At 44.6% G+C, this 23,183-nt stretch overlaps 1 protein-coding gene across 5 annotated transcripts in view; it reads right to left on the reverse strand.

The window, feature by feature from the left end:
• Positions 1–23,183, reverse strand: part of LOC149359076 (midasin) — a 147,938-nt gene that overhangs the window by 100,046 nt on the left and 24,709 nt on the right. For all 5 annotated transcript variants that reach the window (XM_089571243.1, XM_089571242.1, XM_089571245.1 and 2 more), the window contains exons 15-25: positions 19,109–19,364; positions 17,349–17,723; positions 16,342–16,491; positions 15,584–15,700; positions 14,544–14,832; positions 9,915–10,155; positions 8,022–8,385; positions 6,584–6,893; positions 5,883–6,080; positions 3,223–3,434; positions 328–450 (exon numbers count right to left, since the gene is read on the reverse strand). In XM_089571243.1, the coding sequence (XP_089427369.1) occupies positions 328–450; positions 3,223–3,434; positions 5,883–6,080; positions 6,584–6,893; positions 8,022–8,385; positions 9,915–10,155; positions 14,544–14,832; positions 15,584–15,700; positions 16,342–16,491; positions 17,349–17,723; positions 19,109–19,364 (2,635 nt within the window). The remainder of the gene's footprint in view (positions 1–327; positions 451–3,222; positions 3,435–5,882; positions 6,081–6,583; positions 6,894–8,021; positions 8,386–9,914; positions 10,156–14,543; positions 14,833–15,583; positions 15,701–16,341; positions 16,492–17,348; positions 17,724–19,108; positions 19,365–23,183) is intronic.

The raw sequence follows: 23,183 nt of genomic DNA on the forward strand, positions 1-23,183 counted from the left end.
GGCTTGTGCATTGAAATGTCCACAGCTGTCTTGACAAAATATGATATTCGAGCAAAATGAGTTCAGGGATGTGTTATGTTCTCCCAAAACAAGAGTGTCCGTGCACTGCCCTGCAAGCAAGCTTTACGTGCACGAGCTTGCTTCTTGCCGTTCAAACGTTCTTCAACGAAAACTCAATTCACCACATTATGAAAGTTTTCACCCACTAAGAAAGTGTCCCTGCAGACTATGATTCCGATTTGTGGAGGAATACTGACAAACAGCAAAAAATAGTGTAAAAGATCACTTCAATGGCCAGTATGTGTTTTGCATGAAGAGTAGACTCACTTCATCCAGCAAGATCCAGTGACCCTCTCGGAGGGCTCGCAGCAGTGGTCCATCTCTCCAGGCAAACTGCCCCACAGCTTGGCCTTCCACAGGCAGGTCAGCTCCAAACAGGTCAGAAATGTCCTGCATTTATAAACAGTCCGAATTCAGATTAAACTGTTGTCACGCCTAATTAATACAGATTCCCCTAAAATCTGTCAACTCTGTTACTGTGTAGTGCCATTCAATGACGCAAACATAACTGCAGTGCCGCCACTAATTGTTCTAGCAGCATCAATGACATGAGAGTTGACATCACGGCACAGTTGTGTACGTTTTGTAGAGCAGGTAGCACTGAAGAGCGACAAGTTGTGCTTAACAAATTTTTAGCACTGCGCAAAATGTTCATGAGCTGTGAGAGCTACAACTTGGTATGTTGACATTCCCTCCCTAGATGACTGTTGCATGGTGTTTAGATGATGGTGTTGTAAAAGGCAAAGAATGTTAATCTTTTCATTACTGTATTCCTGCTACATGTTGTGAACTAATGAAAAGGTGTGGAAAGTGTTACAGGTGTCCTGCTTTATACAATAAGCTGGCTCATCTCCCATTGTAAAAGGGACTTCTCAGCATCCTGGCAGAGTTGCGAAACTGTTTTGAAACATTTTGCGGGCAATGGGTGTATCTGTGTAACTGGCAGTGTAAAGAAAGAATGTTCTGTGCCAAACAAAAGCTAGTTTATATTGTTCCTTACATGAATGTTCATTGAAATGTTTGTATTGTGCAACATATTTCACGTTTAATGTTTTTTCTGTACCAGAAATGCCGTGTTTCTCAACAATAAATTTGTTCCCACATTGAACATGCAACCTCATTTCACATACTGGCTTACAGTATGGAATTACTGGGAATTACAGTAAACTCTAATTAATTGAAACTTCAAGGAAACAGATTTTGGTTTGAATTATCAGAAGTGCAAAGACCAAACATAATTTAATTAGCCTTATATCAGTATCTATGCACACAAAGAGTACTTTGGAACTATTTCGCTATACTAACGAAGCGAAAAGCTTAAGGAACAACATAGAATATGGGTAAAAGACACTGATATATTTACTCAACCAGATGTCTTAAGCAGGTTGCGCAGTTTCCTACACTGGTTTCCCAACAGAGTAAAACCGCATTAACTGGGATCTCGAGAGACCGGAAAAAAAACGTCCGAATTATTTGAAGGTCGAACCATCGAATAGCTGAAAAAAAAAAAAAGTTTTTAAAAAAGAAAAATTCCGCACATAGCAAATTTAATTGATACAAAAAAATCAGCAATGGTCGCCTGCTCCCGAGGAAAAACTATGCAGAAATAACGATATTTTGCAATTCCATCAAGCTTCGCTGCATGCAAACTGTCGGGAATATCAAAGCAAAACTACTCGATATAGTTGGGCCTTTCGCGGTAGGTGTGATGCGGTGGTGGTAGAGCATCCTCGCACGCTCGCAGCTCGTGATCAGTGCGCATTTTTGGTGCGCAGGAGGAACCACCTTGACAGAAGCGAGGGGAATGCACATCTGCGCCCTAACAGCCTTCTAAAAACAAAGGAAGACCAGCATCGCGATGCCAATCAACGTCCAAAACAGCGCACAGCTAGGCTTGGCTTGCTTATCCCTTCAGTAGCAACTCTAGCCGTGGGCTGGTAACTGAACAGCAAATGGATCGGCAGTTTTCGGATTCGGGTGCATGCGAAACTGTTTATCTGAGAAAGCGACCGCTAGCGCGAGCGAGCCGGGTAAACAGTGCGCAATTCATGCCCTTGCTACTCGCACTTTTCACAACCTCACACGGCGCTGCAGCCACGTCGATCTTCCCAAGCCTGCTTTGCACACACCGACACACATGCTGGTTGTCTGGTGCAGCAGAGAGCGGTAAATATGCGAGTAAAAGTTCTTTGTTTTCAAAAATCGGAGTGAAAAGTTGGGGATGCACAAATTACATGAGTAAGTACAGTAGTATGCTATTTTTACCCCCTTATCTTTTTCAAAATTTTGTTTCAAACTCCAGATATTCAATATTTGATGCTCTTTTTTTTCCAATTCATATTCGAAATTTTCAGTATTCGCACATGTTTACTTAATGGGGGGCACTCATCTTTGGGACCAAGAACTGACCAGAAAAATCGATTTTCTAAAAGGGACATATCTGGAATCAACGGCTATTATTCTCGAACTCTGCCGCTTTTTTCCTCCCAGAACTCAGTATTTTGAATATAATATAAAATTTAAATCCTCATTTTGGCTGATTTTACGCAGGAAAAGCTGATTTAATGGCATAAAAATTTTAGCCACCAGGCTCTTAGTATGTTGATATCGCGGCATCTAGGTATCATTTTTATCTGCTAAGGGAGGCTGGATGCACACTGCTTGCAACAGTCAAAGCACAACAGTTCAACCAAACTTCAGAAATTTATGATTTTGCAAAGTTTAGCAGTGCATGATAGGCACACCTTCAATGTTGCCATTCCAAGTGCTTTGGTTATTGCACTCTTCACTCGTTACACTATGTAGCCATGCATCAAAAATAATTTTTTACTGAGCCATTTCTTTTTGCACCAAGGTACTAATCAATGATTAATCACAATCAATCATCTCAGGAACTATATAGGTAATTCATAGAAAAGCAATTTCAAATTTGAAATCAGCACAAAAAACTGAGCAAGGTGAAAGTGTCATTAGGATTAAACTAAAAATAAGGAAAATAGGTCTAAGACCAGCGTTCCCCCTTGATACACAATTTTAAGGAAAGTGAGAGATACAGTGTAAATAAACCAGGACTGGTGGCTGCAGAGCATCAGTTCCAATTTACCTTCCCTCAACCCAATGTAGGTGACAGTGGGCTAGAAACAGCCAGACAAGGGCACCTACCGTCTGTTCAGAGAGGTTGATGCGGGTGAGTTGGTTCCCTGTGGCCCGGGCCAATGCAGTCACCAGGCTGGTCTTGCCCACGCCAGGTGGGCCTTCCAACAGAACTGGTTTCTCCAGCTGCAGGGCTCGCACCAACCGCAGTGCATTGGCACGAGGCGTGCGGGCCTGTAGGCTGTAGTGGGCCTGAGCCAGGGGGCACGATCCCAGGGGGCCTGCACACAAGCTCAGGTGTGGGGCACTTTCCACAGAGCAGCACAACAGGCATAGGCAGTGGGAGAAAACCTAAACAAGTTCAAAAGCAGACAACCAAGAAGCAAGCGCAAGTGGTCACCAAGGTCTTGTCACTAGACATGATAAAGCCACTACTAAGGCCCCAACTTTCTGCAGTGGAAAACACCAAATGCTGCGGACGTGAAACAAAGAATCCGCGAAACAGCTTTTTTTTTTTTTGTCTGCGCCAATACTGCACGCTATTTTCTGAAACGCCAAACTGGTTCTGAGCGGCCATGCTGCCGTTCACTTCAGCAAAATTTATTACTTGCCTTGAAAGCCGCTGTAAACCGCCGCTGTGTGCCGCTATTCACTACTAACAAGGAATTGAGCACGAGGTCAGTCGAAACAGCGCACACGAACACAAACACACCAGCAAATGAAAAAAAAAAAAGGAAGCAATTAGTGCAAGAAAAGTAAGCAATCAGTGTAAAATATCCTTTATCATTCATTTGTTTCCCCATTGCGAGAATACTCAAATTTCCACTGTGTTGTCAGTAATGCTGCGGACTCCAGATGATCAAAATTAAAATCCATTTGTGCAGCTCAGCTGTCCAGTTCGAACAGCACTGATATGCTCTCGGAATCCTCTAAGTTCTTTTCCGGTACTCCTGTCACCACACTCAGGGCAGCGCGATCCATAGCTGGCTTTCTCTTTGCTGCAATGCATTTCAGCTTTGTAGTATGTGCTGGCAATGAAGGAAACAGCCTCGAGATAGCACCTGGCATCAACGTCCATTTCCTTCTCTCCTAAAGTGATTGATTTATGAGTTGTGGCAGTTTAACATCCCAAGCGACTCCAGCTATAATGGGCGCCATAGTGAAGGGCTCCGGAAATTTCAACCACCTGCGGTTCTTTAACATGCACTAACATCGCACAGTACATGGGCCTCTAAAATTTCGCCTCCATCAAAATTCAACCACCGAGGCTGGGATCGAATCCACGTCTTTTGCATCAGCATTCAAGCGCCATAATCACTGAGACACCGCGGCGGCACTTCTCTCCAAAAATACTTCCTTACCTTGAACTACATGATGATAGTGCTTTAGCAGATCTTCTCAGGAATGCAGATCATAAACTTTTGCATATCAAAGTCAGTTTTTGATCTTTTCTGCGAAGAGCATGCTCCCATCTTTTAAACTCCATGGGGTCTTTCGGTGGCCCAAAAAAATGATGACCCTCCGTCATCGTTGTGATATCTGCTACCGCACCCCGATGCAGAGCAGGTCAGATGGAGAGGCCCAATGTCACAAAACATACACACAAAAAAAATTAAACTGAGAAGCAGAGACCCACAGCGGTAGTTGCGAGAGCACGTTTAACCAAAGCATAGCAGTGGCCAGCAAGAGGCGGCGAGGGAGCAAGACCTGACCGCAGAGCCACTCGTATGCGTGACCGCCCCCGGGGACACCTCTCTGGGTGGAGCTGTGCAACCGAGTTTTTTCTAGTAACGTCCCATGAATTGCAATTTCTCACACACCCAAGATGCTCGAAGTCACCCCTGTCCCCACTGTTGCACAGTGCTGACTGGCAACTAGAACAAAACTTCAGAAACCCGCAGCGCTCACTGGCTATGACCAAAGGATACAAGAGGCATGAGAACAGTGAGCAGGAAAAATAGGTCAGATTCTGCTTTCAGCCACAACAGACAATAGGCATCCATGGAAATAGAGTTGACCAGCTCTCCTGTACTCCCCATCTTGCACACAAGCTTTCACATCTGAGAAGACTATATAAAGAGAAATGCTTTCTTCACTAATGTAGGGTCTGATATGTTCTTAGGCAATGAAGAAGAAAAGTCACTGCATAGTCAACGCATCTCGAGTCTTCTCTTGGTGCCTGATGACTGGGACTGCCAAACTCATGACTCGTGTTGTTCGTATCTTCTTGTGTCCTGTCCTACTCTGCGCTACATTATCTCGCTTTGATCATGCACCAACAAGCCCAAAAAGCTACGCTTTTGAACTTCATGTCTATGAATTTCTCTATTCCACTGGTTAAAACGAAAACCTTTATATTCATCTGTGCCCACATGTTTTAGAGTTAGAAGAAACACAGTACCGCTCAAAACAATTTGACATTAACAAAGGTGCAAATAATGTTTTGCCCCAAATTTTGCATGCTCCTTGTTTCACTGAACCCTGTGGCACTGCTGAATTTTCGAAGAAACGCAGGAAATAGCCCCAGAAGCAGCATTTTATCCCCAAGTGTGCTCACAGCATGACATTTTGAATCCCTCAAGACAAGAAAGGTAACAGCCTGTTCTTACAATAGCATGCTATCTTCTCCTTCAGCACCTAATAACTTCGTCCTGCAGCAAATAGCAACAAAGATGTCAACACTGACTACTCAGTAATTCAGTGTTTCAGGCTGAAGAGAGGCATCATACCTGATGGCAGAAGGAATGGACCCAGGCGCAATCCAGCAGCATCTTGAACCACAGCCACATCGGCTTCCTGGAGGGCTTCCCGAGCGTCACCTGGGATTCCACTGTCTGCCAGCTGACACCTCAGCTGATTGGCCAGCATCTCAAGAGCCCGCTTTCGTAAGGCAGCTACTGCACTGCTCTCTTCAGTGCTTGTAGTGCCTGATAAAAAAGATAAACACTTAGGATCAGCCATCAAGGCTTTTGGGACTGCTGGTTACATGCAGTTGCTCACTGAAAAGACAAATAAAATTTTAGAGTGTTTACGAGTTTGTAAGATGAATGATCTAGCGTTAGCTGAATTCTGATAGTGCAGGAACGGAGAAATATTAGAGTTACTATATTAAGTGATGCTCAACAATTAGGCCACTGCAGAGGCGGACTAATGGTTAGATTACCCACCTCATATTTAAGAGGCGCTGGGCTCGTATGCCGGAGGTTCATTTTTATTGGTGTATGCCTAAAGGTACAGATTTACCAGTGGACTAAAAAGAGGCCACAAAGTGTCCGCCCCCATGTTACAAGAAATTACAGATGGTCCAGCGGTCTACTCAGCAAATATAGCCAGCTGAAACGCACCATCAAAAATAAACACCTGTCCACAAGCAACGGCCGCAAAGCCTTCACAATCAGTGGGTCCAAAAGAGTGCCAGCCAGTGGCCTACCTGTTCCCAGGCCATCCAGAAAGGTCATCACAGCTCCGTGGATGTAGGCAGCTGCCGGGCTCAGCAATCCCATGGTGCGCTTGATAAGTTCTGTCCAAGCCAAGATGTCCCGCGCTGTGGCTACACAGCGCCGACCGAGGTCATCCGAGCGCAGCCAGTCCAAGAACGCTGCCATGGCAGTACCCAGGGTGAGGGAGCCAAGGCGCACCGTGGTGGCCAGGTTGTGGTCTGCAATGGCTGCAAGGTCAGCTGACAAAGCTGTCGCAGGGCACCAGATTTCTGTGAAACGGTTCCGCAAGGCTGGTGACAGCTGCAGGCAAAAGTAAAAAATTCAGTAAGTCACTACATGTTAACAAACACAGGCTCAACAAGTGATGCTGCAAAGCATGTTTATAAGCAAGAAAACACAAAGCCAGAAGTGCTACGTAAGGCAGGCATGTGCAAATATTCAACAATTTCGAAGACTCGCCAGCCAGCTGTTTGCACGCCTACCCCATTGGAACCAATCAGCGCATGGACACTAGTGGTGCGCAGAAGCGGATCGCGCTGTGCTAGATCTCTCTATTGATGCACGCCGCCATGCTGGTTACAGCACGTGCACACCACAAGTAGCATGGCTGCTGACATTTGGCAGATACAGATGTCACATGGTATACAGCAGTACTAGATTGCACTTATAGCTATTGGTCCAGTTATGCATGTGTGCCGAGCATCCTCTGCAAGATCCATGAAATGAAACTTCTTATATGATGGATTATTGTTTATGGGGGCTTAACATCCCAAAGCCCCAAAGCAACTCAGGCCATCAGGGACGCCGTAGTCAAGGGCTTCGGAAATTTTGACCACTTGGGGTTCTTTAACGTGCACAGACAGAGAAATGCCGCTCCTACACTTGGTGCAAGTTAAAGAAAGAAAAGAAATGATACTAGGAGAAACTCTGTGCTTTTGACAGCACAAAAGTGCCAGAGACGACTTGAGACCACTATCACACTGAGGTCAAATGGCAGCCAAAAGTCACCTTCATGCACATGTTACATCTTTCGTGGTGCCCTATTTTCAACCACCATGTATTCAAATTAATGCTCTTTAAAAGGAGAAAAGACACTTTAAACATGTTCAGTGAACTGTCTTGCGATCACTCCCAAAAAGAATGTAGCCTGAGACGGCTGCATTCCGTGCCATGAGGTGATTCTTGTGCACAGATTTTTACAAATAAGGAAGAAAAAAAAGTGGCAAAATGAATTCTAAGAAAAGTGAAGCCTTAGAAATTAACGGTTAGGTGACCATTATCACCACCTCGATACAATGCAGATGCTACCAATTTCCTACATGTCTATCTATCACCTCTTCTTTTTTCGTGCAACCTTATCTGCTGATCTGCTACCATTAATTAGATACAATTAATGCTTTCTTTATGTTTCTTGATGTGGGTTTTCACCTCTCGTTTGCCAAAGTCGCCTCCGGGGTTCATAGTTGCCAACAGACGAAACCCTGAGTGAGCAACCAGCTCGCGCCCACAGTCCGGCAGAAGCAGGGTCCGCTCAGGTTCCAGCAGGCTGTTGAGCCGCTCAAGCACAGCATCTTCAGCCAAGGAGATCTCGTCAATCAGGAAGGGCTCGCCGCCGAGCATTGCCTCCACCAGAGGACCGTCTACCCACTGGAACAGGGGACCTCCCGGCTCCCTGCCTGGGCGAAGGCTTCCAAGCAGGTCACCCGCCTCTGAGTGCAGGTGACAGCTCACGCTGCGAAGTTGCTGGTCTTCGAGCTTGGACAGTAGCTGGCACACTGTTGTCTTGCCGCACCTGCCAGCACGAGAAAGCAAAGCATACACACTGGCTTTAACTCGCAGGGGTTTAACACTCAACACTAGGAAAAGTTTTCCCGCAATAACAGAGCACACCCAAAAGAGCACGGGGTGATCACACGAGCATAAAGGCAGCGATTTTTCTAAACCAGTGGGGCAGTTCAATCAAACGGGTTGAAAATGTTGGCACCTTGGTATCAGAAGAGTGCACAAGACAGGACGCACGCAAGAAAGACAGAGTGCTGTAAACCACAATTTCAAGGTATGCACAACTTATGTTTTTTAGCCATGCCAAATAACAGCAAAAAGAAGCAAAAATGTGTTGAGAAAATTTACCCAGTGAGCACCAAATAACAAAGCTGCCCTTTTTTTTTTCCTTCTTTCCTCTGTACTAAGGAGCACACAACCCAAAAGCTGCACAAACCACGAACCAATGGCAACCGCATAAAAAATAATGCATAACACTGCTAATGACTCCAGCATCCTCTCTCTTCCTCTCTTCCTTTATATTTTTTATGTCCTGGTCCTCACTTGCATTCAATACATTAACGATAGCGAATTCCTCTATGTTATGAAGATCCTCAACTGCCCAAAGCCGCCCTGATTGAAGCACGTGTATTTGAGAACCCTATGTAACAAGCGTGTTCCGGTGGTTGGCGTTAATATAACGAACTCACTAAGTCGACTATGTGCAAACATGTACTGAGTTACGAAACCTGGCATAAAAGTTTCACGATGATAAAGCATGGACCGACATGAGAGGAACGCCTAGGATCGCAAAGAGTGACCACAGTTGACACAACACGCCGTGCTCCAGCGCCATCAGCGGATCTCTGCTGACTTTGTTTTTGGAATGTCACACCACGTGGCACCACAACTCTTTATACTCAAAAGCAGCTAAAAACAATAAAACAGCAAAAAAGACTTGGCATGAGCAGTGCACGACCATTGTTGCTGATAGACCAGTGGCGAGCGGACCAAGAAAGGGAACATGCGGGAAGAAGCAGGTGCATCTGCGGTACGTCTGCGACCGCACACAGCGACCCCACTCGCTCTCCCCTTGCTTGGCCGTGCAGAGTAAGTGGCATACCAATGGATTGATTACAAGCACTATCGGTACTGCTCTAGGTGCTAGAAGGAAAATACATCTATAAGATGTGCAACCATGCCATCAGATGCAGAACACTGGCACTCAGCATACTCCAAACATGCCACCTAACTTATACACAGAAAGCCAACAAAAATGTGCAGGAACAATGACCAACCATGGCAGACATAAACAAAGGCAACATTTTCACTGTCGGAATGATTTTCCTGCACAAAAACAATGCAGACTAGCATCCACGGTTGCCACTGATATCAGAAGATAGCAGACTGCTTACTTTCTGAAGTGAATTTGAACTGCAAAAGGGTTAAACTTGGTACACATTTTTAAATATCATTTAAATGAAGTTCAGGTAACCCAAACTTATTCACAGTCAAGACGAGAAATGAATGAATAATGGACACAGAGGATGAATAGCTCACCCAGTGTCTCCAACCAGTAGCACAGGCTCATCAAACTGCAGTGCCCTCTGCAAAAGATAGGCCATGCGCCGAGCATCTGCAGTCCACACAAGGTGCTCAAAGCCTGAAGGGAGTACTGCACAAGGTGGTTTGGAGAACAGCTGCTCAGGATCCACCTTCCGCCTGAACTTTTTGCTGAGCACTTCTGCCACTAGCTGCGCCTCTTGAGACCGGCGGACTCGTCCAGCCAGCAGGGCGTATCCTGTTGATGGGAAGCAATGTATCTCAGATAAACTCTTGCCGCCATGAAGATAAAGATGGGCAATGGAGTCAAATCAGTCGGTTTCAAGAGAGTAAGATCTCACAATGAGCTACCAAAGCAGATTATACTGCCACGTTCCTGACCCACACCACCTCCGCGCTGAGCCACAAGGACGACGAAGCGGACTTAGTCACGTGAGGAGCACTCAGGCTGTGCTATGGTTTTTTAAATTAAACTAAGCTGCTCTGAGGTCCCCCTTTACATCTCCGGCTGCCCTCCTCCTCATCTGTGATAATATTGTGAATGTTCTCTTGAAATGTCCCATATTTCAAAAATTTCACACCCTGATCTCTACCAAATGCTTTGGTGACACAGTGTAGTTTTATCTACTATTACACAGTTGAACATAATTAAAGTGAACAGGTAAAAAAATCATAAAATGATTCGATATAATCGAAATTCCTATTATAAAATTGCGTAACAAGTGCATGCAAGAGCAGCACACGTTAGTCAGTGAAGCGACGGCAAATTCAGGTGATCCTTATTAAAGGTGCACTGAAGAGGAATCTGAACTCGTCTTTTTGCCGCGGGAACTCAATCTACACGTTCTGAGCATTCTTAGAAACTTCGATTTATTGCCCTGTGTGGCCGATTTCCGCAATTAAATCAAATTAACGCTCGGCTCCCGCCTTTTTTTTTTAATTCTGCCTCGTACGGTGGGCGGAGTCGACCAACGCGGGGAGTGCCTTTCACCCAGTCCCGTGGCGGCATGCCGCTCTGCCATCGGCGGAGTAATACGTAGTAGTCCGTAGAAGCAAATAGTCCGCGTGTATTTTTATTTCTGCGGGCTTATTTTGCGTTTATATTATCTGCAAATGAAACTATTTATTCAAGGAAACCTAAAAAACAAAATGAAGCGAAAGCAAAGCCTCCACGGAGCTGGCTGAAAGGCACTCCCCGCATTGGTCGACTCCGCCCACTGTACGAGGCAGAATTAAAAAAAAAAGGTGGGAGCCAGGCGTTAATTCGATTTAATTAGGGAAATAGGCCACACAGGGCAATAAGTCGCAGTTTCTGAGAATGCTAGGAACGTGTAGATCAAGTTCCCGCGGCAAAAAGACGGGTTCAGATTCCTCTTCAGTGCACCTTTAAAGCAACAAGGAGACCTTTTCCGAAGATTTAGCGCTGTTCCAAAGGTGCTCGAGGCAACTCTGGAAACCGCAAAAAAAAAAAGGTGCGCCAATTACAATGGCTTCACTGCACAGTACTCCCTGCACGCAATAGTGGCAGGCCAAGCGCAAGCGTAGATGGCTTCCACGCATTACAGCTGCATCGTGTGAAAAACTCTGTGTCAGAGTGAAAGCCATCGCCATTTCACCATCTTCATGACAGCTGACACGAATGCAGGATGGTTACTGGTAGACTAGAGCCATCCATACCACTGCTTTTGGGGTGCTTTCGGCGGGTGCAAGGGGCATGTGCGCTGAGCACCTGGCTACCAATCAGCCACACCACGGTATCTTCCATGGTGCTACTGGAGAGTGCGAGATAAAACCGCAAACCTTGGTCGCACCACCACCAATCACTAGTGTGGTGCAGCGAAGCTTGCCACCTGCCATCAGAGCGGGCAACGTTTGCAGCATGTTTGTTAAAAATATTTAGGAAAAGTTCGAAATAGGCAACGTTCCTTACGACAAGGCTCGATTGTATAGAATTTATACTGCGTCACTTTTATTTTTATTTCTTTTACTGGGTGCACACAGTACATTTGAGGAAGTTGCAGTATTCCAGTGATATAAAGAGGAAAACATTGGATATGAGAATGTTAGAGATTCTGAGCATGAGCCTGAGCTGCATGAGCCAGAATCATAATATTCAATACAAACAAGTACCAAGCATTCATGTTACTATCATTGCAGCTAAGCTTTTTTTTTTTTTTTTTTTCAATCTTGTGGCTACAAGTTCACTCGATAACTCTTTGCTTCAAGGGCAGGCGCAAGTTTTAGAGATGAAATTCGTTGTTTTTTGCTGTAGAGCAATGAAATTTTAAATGCTTATTGGGAAATGCACTAAATAAACAAATAGAAATTTTCACTCATACATCTTCAGTAGTTTTGATATTACAGTAAAACCCCGCTATAGTAAACTCGGTTATAATATAAACTTGGATATAGTAAAGTGAAGCTGCAGTCCCATTTCACCTTCCATAGACGACTGCACATCTTTTATTATTTTTTTTTTTCGGTTATAGTAAAGATTTTTTCGAAGAAATGGCTATAGTAAAGAGCGTCTGGCCGTGGCGATGTACTTCCCGCGGAATGATGACATCACGGCACGTGCGAAGTCCAGGATCACGAAGCCAATAGATACCGAATGCGCTCTTTGAGGTGACTTCACCATCAAGCTTGATAGCCGTGAGGAGAAGCCAAGAGCCAAGAGAAGCCTTCGCTGTGAGGCAAAGTGCACGGCACGCACGGAAAAAGTAAAGCTGTCTGTGAACGTAGAAAGCAGGCGGCACAGGATGCTAAGAACGGAAGGCCAGCAAAAGTGCAGTAAGGAGTAGAAAAGGGAAGAACAGGGTGTGAGTTCATAGCATGGCAGCGTGAAGCACAGGGAAGCAGCAGCAAGAAGCGGAAGCACAGCATAATTGCATAGGCGGTTTTGGCGCACTGACTTCACTTTGTCGCGCGCGTTTCTTAAATACTACCTCTTAAATGATGCTCCACAAGACGAAAACATGATAACAAGCGATAATTGATAATAAATAATTATCAAATAAAGGGACAATAAGAGAAGGATGTAAGGTATTTCTGAGTGTTTGTTTTATAAACCAACACTTCGTGCTTAGTAAGCAGCCAGACAGCATGGTCAGAGCCATGCCATCGCCAACAATTGATATAGTAAAGACCCAGATATAGTAAAGATTTTTGCAGTTCTGAGCTACATTACTATGGAGGGGTTCTACTGTATAAACTTTTATGTGCTCCACTGCTATACCAAGCTTGCAGAAAGCCCAACGTGACAACAAAACAAAGTAGGCCCTAAAGTTGCTCTTAAGGGGGGATGAGGGGATCGAAGGCAACTTTTCTATTTTTGGACTTAGAGTGATGAAATTTGGCAGACTGGCTTAAAACAGCACCAGACAATCAGATGTAAAGTTTCACAATGACAGCTTTAGTAGTTTCCCTTTTATCATTGTTTACATGTTGTCCCCATGTTGCTTGCTTGTGGAAAGCCTAGCATGACAAAAAAAACAAGCTACAGGTCTGTAAATGCTTTTAATATTTGCTAAGAAGTGTGGTGTAAATCAAGACTCTCTTAATTTGTTTTTAAAATTTCTCTGCTCTTTTTTATAAAGGACACAATATCCACCTTGTCTGTATGTTTAGAATGTATCATGCTCTAATTATCATGTAATAAAAATATGCGAGCCTAAATGGTAAATCTGAGACTGTCTTGACGCAGACCACATTTCAGTGATCACAACAAAACAAGCGGGGTAAAAATCCATGCACCCATTGCTGTGCTATGCTTTCCACAACCAAGGTATTAAGCTCAAAACAAACTTTGGAGAAAACAAGCCTGAAAGTTCTAAGCTAACACACACTGTCTATGTGTAGATATCAACAAATATATTTATTTGGAGCGCTTAAAGTTTATTTTTGGGTGAAATATTTCAGAAGAGCATAGAAACTGTGTTGGAGATGCCAAAAAGTTTACTTTTCAAAAATCAACTTTTTTCGTGATTTTTGTGATCTGATCCCCACATCCCCCCTTAAATTTTAGCGAAAGGAATGGTGCATTCACTGACATTCTCCAAATATTTTTATCAACTGGGTCTTTTTTGCACGAAACATTATATCCATGAATGCACAATGCGCTCATTGCCTTCGTGTAAAATTAGTGACAGAGTGAAAAAATGAGAAAATAATTCAGAAATATAGGAATGTCATGGCAAAACAATTTATCAACCAACACAACGCACCAAATCACATGAGAATCCACGAAGCCATTGTCGTGCTATGCTTTCTGCAAGCAGGGTAATACTTCTGAGAAAAGTGGCATTTTCAAGGAGACCTCAGCCAGTTTTTTCCTATCAAAGGTCACAAAAAGCATTGTTCAAAGTGACTTCTGGGCTGCTTTTAGGAAAAATCTTTCAGGATATAATTAGGAAAACTTTACAGATATGAAATCGGGTTTCTAAAATTCTATTTTTTTTCGAGAGATTCATGATTTGAAGGCTGCGCACCCCTTAAATCCTTTGCCTGTCTGTCTGTCATCACTGTCATGCAAGGATTTCAATTTGCTTTAAAAATTTTAACAATTGCACAACATTAGATGAAAAAAGAAAGTATGTAGCAATGCTAGACATGCTTTAGCAATCACACCTTCATTGGCCAGGAATTGGTCCCAGTCGTAAAAGGTGCCAGGGTCAGGGGTTCGGCGGTATCGTTCAGCCCAACGAAACAGGTCCCGAAGGGTCATGTAACCATGGCGTCCAGCAAAAACGCCTGTCTCACGCCGACGCAGTTGAAGCTCCGTCATCACGGCCACCATCTTGACAGTGAGTGAGTGCGGCAAGGAGCAGCGCTTCTCAAGGATGTCCTCCAGTTCTTCTGGCGGCAGCTCCTCGAAGTGCAGCTCAAGGAACCGATTGCGAAAGGCACGCGACAGTACCTGCGGAACAGCAACGCAGTCAGCAAGAGCGCAACATTCGAGGTTTCTGTTCGTTTTCAACAGCAAATGATACCAAGGTGCATCTTACTTTCTTATTATGAAATTTCCAATGTTTAGCAGCGCCTGTATCTCCTTTTGCATGAAAGGTGAGCAAAAATAAATGAACAACAATTTGCTACATACCAAAGACATGTAGTCTGCACATACAACAAAAACTCAAAATTTCCCACACGCCCTGCCACATATGTGTGGAAAAAGAAAAAATACTTTTCTTTTTCCCACACGTATGTGTGGAAAATATGTGTTTCCACCTAAATACGAAAGATATATGCAAACAGAGTGATAAATCTGTGTGTGCAAATAAAGGTAATTTTTAAATAAGAATCGAATATGAATAAGGAGGGGAAAACGGCTTCAAATAACGACTCCAATACCAAATATGTGTTCAGTATGAAAAAATATTTCAGAAAAAGATGAACTCACAAAACATTGTTGCCCTCATTTCTTTAAAAGAGAGTGGTAAAACTTCCGAACTTGCTCAATTGAAAATTCCCGAAAACCAAAGCAGTTCAGGAATCTTATCTAAGCAAAGAGTTGAGGAGCTGGTCTTATCTTTTTGAAAGCCTACAAATACGTGAAGTCTGTCAACAATGCAGAAATTTAAATATAAATAATATTTCTTTCTCATCAGGCAAGTTCCACTCAGCGAGTTCACATGAGTTAACTCCAAAATTACAATTTCAGCACTCACCTTTCGACCCCCATAACGACCTGGAGGATTCTGGGTGGCAAAAAGCATGAAGTGTGGGTGAGCTCTGACTACTTCTTGTGTTTCAGGAACAAACAACTCCCTGTTGTCATCAAGCACCTGTAAATAAATCAAAGCACATCCATGCCATCAGCAATAATGCATGAACTCATACTGCCTTCTAGATAAGACAGCAGTCAGGCAAGCAGGCATGCATAAAAGCACTGAAAACTGAACTTTTATTAGACAAACTTCCGCCCAAGAAACAGAGCTCAGTAGTAGTGATAGCCACACTGACTCAGCACAAATTTCCCACAACACTGATGGTGATGGTGCCATATTCTAGAAGACAAACTAAGATTACTGTTTTTAAAAATGCAAAATATCACAGAATCACAAAAGAAAAGCTTAGAAGCATGATCACTCAAGTACGTCCACCTACCAGCAATGCATGCACAAAGCTTCAGTAGGCTAGCCGTTACTCAAACTACCAAGCCTACACTGGCAATACCGAGTTGGTTGTGCAGCTGCATATGATAACTTTCACACAATATGCAGTTGCAAGTGTAAGGTGCTTTTGCCCACTAAAACTGCAGCCCTTATTACACCACACGGTTTCCACTAATTATGATTTTTACACTCACTGCTCCTTAAAATGCAACTGCCTCGACTAGAGATCAAACTCATGCTACAACGCTCGATGACGCAGAGAGTTTTGAGCATCGTGGCACTGCAGCCGGTGAAGAGGATGTTGCACCTACCCGGTTCAAGGCCTCCAGAATCTCCGAGCATGCCAGGTTGAGCTCATCCAGGATGATCCAGTGGCCCTGGCGCATGGCTTGCACGAGGACACCCTCTCTGTAGACCAGCCGACCAGTGCCAGGCTCTGCTCCATAGCTTCCAAGGTACTCCTGCAAGGAGCAGCGACTTGTGCACCTTCCATCTAGACATTCTCTCTGGGCCATCTCGCCACATATTCACATGAGGCGTTTAGCAGGCTCTGAAGCTTGGCACAAAATCGAAGAATAAAATACTTTTTTTTTCATTTTCCCCCCAGTACCCATACACATTTTTGAAGTTCTGACACCACACTATATTCCAATCACCCAATTATTCACGAAAATTCTCTCTTGAAACCTCTCAAAATGCCGTTTAGCTGCAGCTTTCAGTTCTTCACCACGAACTTTTACTAGACTCTCATGGATGTTTCTTCACATGGAAAAAAACAGAAAAACCACTCAGAGCTCATGCAGATCGTGCTAGGAAGACTGAGCAGTGGCTTCCCTAACACAACTAGTAATTTCGAGTCATGCAGCATGCATCTGGGAACTGATATCATCCCAGTGTAACAGCGTTTATCATTTAGTCACTGTAACAAAGAGAGTTGGAGTTTCATGCCCCAGCAGCTAGCACCGACAAAGGCGAGGAAGAAGATAGGCGACGCCGACGAAGTTCGGGTTTTGCGCTTGCGAACGCTGGCCTGCTGAGTAGCACCGCTGGGACAAGGACTGTGGCCGTCCATGCCAACTGTGCAAGTTTCCACATTACATCACAAATAAATTTTGCGTAGGTGCAGTTCCTAAGCTTCAGTATGTGGATTTTGTTTGTTTACATTTTGGGTGAAATAAACATTTGTGTGATTTGAGTCATATAGATTTTACTGCATACTCACCTTCCTGACCAATGCAACAGGTCAACATGCAATGCTCGCAAGAGGGAAGCATAACCAAAACTTTGGCACTCATAATTCTTTTATACTATATCCCACCTCAAGGTCTGTGTGTTCGTGGTTGTTGACACGGACACAGACGTGCCCCGTGCGGGCTGCCAGCCAGCGCACGAGACTGGTCTTTCCCGCTGATGTCTCTCCCTGCAGCAGTACAGGATGACGGCCACAGGCAGCTGCCCGGGCCAAGTCACGCAGGTTGTTTCGCACTGTGGACGTCAGCACATAGCTTGGAGGATCCTGTGGCTCCAGTGGCCCCGTGGGCACCCAGAAGCCCTCAATCTGTACTACATGCACGCCAGATGGTGCCTGTGGCGCCCGAGGCACTTTGGAGCCCAGCAGAGCCTTGCGAATCATCGACTCTACAGCAGTGTGGGAGCTGCGGTCCAGGGACGTCAGAAAGCTGAGACAAAAACCCTGCACAGAAGTTAGAAAGAGGGGCTCAAACATAGAGGGGAAAAAGTACAGAGGACACTTGAGGCTACTTATGCGCTATGAATATGGAAGAAGGCATGTGGGATGTTCAGCTACAGCGATGGCGCGTACTATTCTAATGCAGTGGCCAGTGAAGCTGACCTTTTTGCACCGCCCAAATGGAAGTTAAGACGATACCCAAGCCCAGCGCATGATACTGGAAGCTTAGCACATGAGGTGTTGTGCTGCAGTGATGGCGCAGTGCTCTAATGAAGTGGCCAGCAAAGCCCACTTCACACTGTTTTCGCTGGCCTGGGTTCGAAACCCTCTTCGGGAAAAATTTTATTCAAGAAATTTTATTCTGCTTTTTTTCCTAATGATGTAGGCAATGACCATGACATCATGAGGTCACGTAGGTTTTCGGACCGTCTGCCATGAATAACAATGCTGGATTTTCTGCCTCATGAGCTGTAGAATTCTTTCACGTTATTAATTGCAGCTGCAGTTCATAAAATAAAAAGCCCGCCATGTTTGCTTCTAAGATATTTAATGGAGCCTCCAGCATTCTTAGAAGTCCTAAGCTAAAGAGGGGTGGAGGGAGATTCTTTTCAAGAGATCTGGGCTAATGATGCAAAGAAGCCACACTGCACAGACCAGAAAGAAATGCGGTGGGCTGCATATTTTGACAAAGGCTACACAACTAAGCATTTTATGATCGATGCTGTCACCAGGCATAAAGTTTGTGAGCAATAATTAATTAATTACTGAGAATGACAGACTCAGAACTACCCACCGATCGATTGTACATACCGAATGCCCCTAATAGGGACATTTCCTCCTGACTCTGCATTTGAGTTAAAGCCAACAACTGTCGAACATATCTGTTTAGCATGCAAATATACGAAATATTTAAAATGATTCTTCCTTTCACAGTTCCAAATTGGTGCACTTTCCTGCCATATCCCCTCGGCCTTCTACTGTAACTGTATTGCCATCTACTGGCAGCTTCCATACTAAGCTAAGTTAAGCTACAAGGGTTATCATGGCAAAGAATTAGATGTTGCCGAGATAATGTTGGCCAAAACTTAGATATCGGCAAGAAAATATATAGAGAGGTAAGGACAATAATAACAACTAAATTGTTTAATTTGCTGTGTCCCCAGAGTTCTAACCAAAGCAATGAGTTGAGCAATCAGCACACATTTTTCCACATGCCATCTATAGTCACATCACACCATACACAGCACATTACACAGCCACAAGGATTAAAGCTCCATATTTACTGCTTGTAATCGAGGTACCACCACAGCTGCCACCATAGACAACTGTTCGAAGACATTATAAAGCAGCAGATCAGGTACACCACTAATCTTTGGCAAAACACAGACCTGGTAGAGAGAGTGTGGCCAACTGCCACAGGGGTCGGAAGCTGCGTGGCGCAGTGCACGGCAAAGGGTTCGCAGGCTGTAGTGGGGACGGCTGCCCGTGCCGTCAGCCAGGCTCTCTTGTGCGGCTTTCCTCAGGCTGAGGTAGAGGGACACGCAGGATCGCAGCAGTGGCGCACCACAACCAGCCAGGTAGGCCCCCACCACCAGCTCCAGGTCCCTCTCTTCCAAGGGTTCCTCCAAGTAAACCTCTGTAAAACTGCCACGAGACACAGGGGGAAGGTGTAATTTCCTTATTTTTTTCTTCTCACATTCTGTCTCCACGCTAACTATGCCATCAGAACAAGTAAAGCAGTTATAGCCATATTCAGCCAGATAAAAAAGCAATACACTAAAGGTTACTACAGTCGAACGTTGATATATACCGTATAGTGCAGAATACAGGTCGAGGTTTTTTCCGAAAAATATTACCAAAAGGTCACCCCTCGACTTATATACCAGCCTTTGGCACAAACTGAATAGTCGTCTAGCAACATGTGCGAGCCGCGGACATTTTGGCATCCGCATCGTTATCGCTTCCATGTTGATGATCTTAGAGGAGTTGACCATTCTTTCCTTCCTCTTTGTTGACCGACGCGGCCAAACGTTGACGGCGGTAATCGTTCTTGGCATTGTAACATATTAATTTCGCGACAGCCCGCAAAATGAGTACCGGTACTCGACGTCAGTTCACTGCGGCGTTTAAAAAAAATGTTATCGAATTCGCCGAAGAGTATGGGAACATGTCCGCCCAGCGACACTTTGGCGTCTCGGAGAAGAGCATTCGGTACTGGCAAGCGCAGAAAATCGAGCTGTCTGCCTGAAACTCGCGGAAGGCATCCTTTCGCGGGCGCCGCGCGGTGCACCCTGAGCTCGAAGACAAGGTATGCGGGCATTCAAGAAATGTAGCATTAGAAACTCGTTGGACGGTACCGAGGACGACATGCTGTGGGACGCAGCCAGCGCAAAGCAGTCGTCTTCGGACGAGAGCTCAGACAGCTCGGACGAATGAAGAGGCAACGACTCTGGTGGCACCAGTGAATAAAACGAAGTTTTGTGCCTCATAATTTTTATGCTGACTTTTTTGCTTCAAGGTAAGGGGGTCGACCTATATTCCGCATTATACAGAAGTACACGGATAAAAAGAATTACTGTCTATTCCAAAATATCTTTAAGTAACACATGCAATTTTTACTCTGTGTACCAAACACGGTCGGAGTTCAAAGTTCAAACGGATATATCGAGCTCCTCAATACCAAGCAGTGCCTACTCCATTGGCAGGTGGCAAACTTCACCGCAGCGCACAAGTAACCAGCTAACTTTTCAAGCAAGGAACTTCGCGCCATGTCTCACACTTTTAGCTTGCTCTCGCTAATGGCTCCAAGAAAGATTAGCGGCATGGTGGGCTGTTTGCCAGGTGGTTCGGATGTGTTTGCACCTCTCACACCCGTCCAATGCCCCAGAAGCAGCTTCTTGCACTGTTGTTGCCTTGCAGTAACCATCCTGCAGTGTGGCTGTCCAACTAAAGTAGGCTGTCATAGCAGTACCTTTCATTCTGATGTATCATTTTCCATGTAAAGCCACACTAGCTGCAGTTCGACCCACCACTGCTGCATGCTGGCAGTGGTGAGTGGGGAGGCCAACCTAACTGGCGTTTGACACTCTGTTTTTTACAGCCTCCAAAATCATCAAGAGCACCTTCCCTGTGGCACTGAACATTGAAAAACGTCTTCCCGACTCTCTCACCCTCCAGCAACGGTTGCCCGAGCAGCCGCCCCTTCAATGACCAAATTGCACTGATCTTACGTGCATTTCAACTAAACTGTATAGTATGAATTTCAGCTGCATCGAACTATTTTACAATTCTTGACCTGTTTGCTATATCACCAAAACAAGATTTCACTGTACTGAGTCCCGACTGTGCATGCACAGATTTTCGATCCATACGTAAACCCACAAAAACTGCTTCAGAATAAATTCGATGTCCAATTTACTGCAAAAAAATGGGGGGGGGGGTTAAAAAGCTTGAAGAACTTTTGCCTCCTCCAACCAGATGGCCTTACAGTGGATGCGTTCCACATCTTTTTACATACAACATATCTTTCTATGTACAATGCACAAAATTGCATATATGGCTGGGAATAAAAACTGAAGCAAAACAAAAAAATATATATACATCATTACATTAATGTAAAAAAAAAAGCACAATGGATAACAAGCAAATTTAGTGGCCTTAGTTCTAGCATAACCTGAGAAGCACACAAAAAAAATGGGGGATATCACGTAACATATAAAGAGTAAAATGTGCTCGTAACTGTCACGTGACCACAGTAAGAAACACACTACACCTAACTGCACTAAATAATAGTCCAGTTAATGGCAACTTTTACAAGCAAACGTTGCATGTGACCATTTGCCATCATTTCAGCATGACAGGTACACTGAAAAGAGAAGCGTAAGCATTACAAATAGAAGTACAGTAAAAGCTCATTAATTCAAATTTCAGGGGACTGGAAAAAAAGCTCGAATCATCGCATGACCTCGAAAAAACTGAGAAGAACCATTTGCATCACGTCAAATTCATTTCCTAAAAGATCGGACTATAGTAATTTGCTTTTGAGATGATACCAGCGCGACAATAATTATTTTTCACATTTCCATTGACGCTTTATTGCCTGGACACTTTTGGGAATGCCGAAGCAGAACTGCTCCAAAATGGTAAAGGCTTCCCCGGCATCCTTCAGAGTGTGGGAGTGCGACACTGCATCAGTGGAGCCCCTTGTGAGGAGGCTTCACTTACGGCTGCCTGGATAAGACAGGTGATCATGCTTCATTGTACAAACAGCGAACTGCACGCGATGAGCACATAGTTTCGCTGCAATAAAAATACCATGTGAATGAAAATGAAGAAAACACACGGCAGCATCAATCATCGTCCAAAACAGCACAGCTGGGCTTGTTGGCTGGCTAGCCAGCCAACAAGCCCAGCTGTGCAATCTGATGAGCAGCGGACAGCCACTATTGCTGCAGGCTGGCACAAAGTTCCGCAAACCACAACTGAAACTACTACATGATCACGCAGTTATCGAGGAGACCAGACCATCCATTTTTTGTCATGCCTTCCATTGTGCACATCAGAGGTCCGCGGGTGACTCCACAGATGCAGTTCAAGTTTGAGTAAGGCTATTTTGATGACCGTTTGCCATGCTGTTCGTTTCTAGAAATGGCCTCCCTTAACCCTTTGAAGGTTTTTGCCGTATATGTACGGCGGCGGTTTTCTGTCCCGCAAGGTCTTTGTCGTACGGGTACGGTTTCGATCTTCCGTTTGAAATTTTGCGCCAAAAGAGCAATGCGTGCTCACTGGGGGGTGCTGCCACCTCTTAGGACTTACAAGAAGTGTTTGAATTTTGTGCTGCCTTCTTACGGAGATAAGCAGAACTTATGTCTAGCTTTAGTGCGGCGGCACAGACTGCGGTAACACCCCTTTTGTAGTTTTGGTTTCGCCGCGTGATCGCAACAGAGTCGCGCGAAATTTGAGTTTTCTTTTTGTCAGCACTATCTTGCAGGGGCTGCCGAAGTTGATTTCTATCTTTATTGGCGCTGCTCTTAGCTTGCTTATCACCGTTGCTCGCGAGGTATTCTCGCCCTCTCTGGCAACGCGCTACGCGGTTTCGATTCCGCCGCGGGATCGCAACGGAGTCGAGCGAAACGTGTTTTCTCTTTGTGGGCACTGTTTTGCAGAGGCGGCGAAAATTGATTTCTATCTTTATTGGTGCTGCTCTTAGCTTGCTTATCACCGTTGCTATTCTATTCTAGTGAACATTTTCCAGTTGTGAGTGATGCTGTCACCAAAGTACTGTTCCTAATTTTTTTTTTACTATTTATTCTCGATTATATACATTTTGTAGATTCAAGATCCGCAATAAAGTAATTTGACCACCTGGGAAAAGTTTTCTTCAAAATAATTCGACCCTCAAAGGGTTAAGGAGCCCGTTCAAATCAAGAGCTGCAGCATCAGTATTGGCAAGCGTCCAACACC

The sequence above is a fragment of the Amblyomma mixtum genome, chromosome 2 (genome assembly GCF_055824585.1).
Source record: "Amblyomma mixtum isolate Tamu chromosome 2, ASM5582458v1, whole genome shotgun sequence".
Lineage (NCBI taxonomy): Eukaryota > Metazoa > Arthropoda > Arachnida > Ixodida > Ixodidae > Amblyomma > Amblyomma mixtum.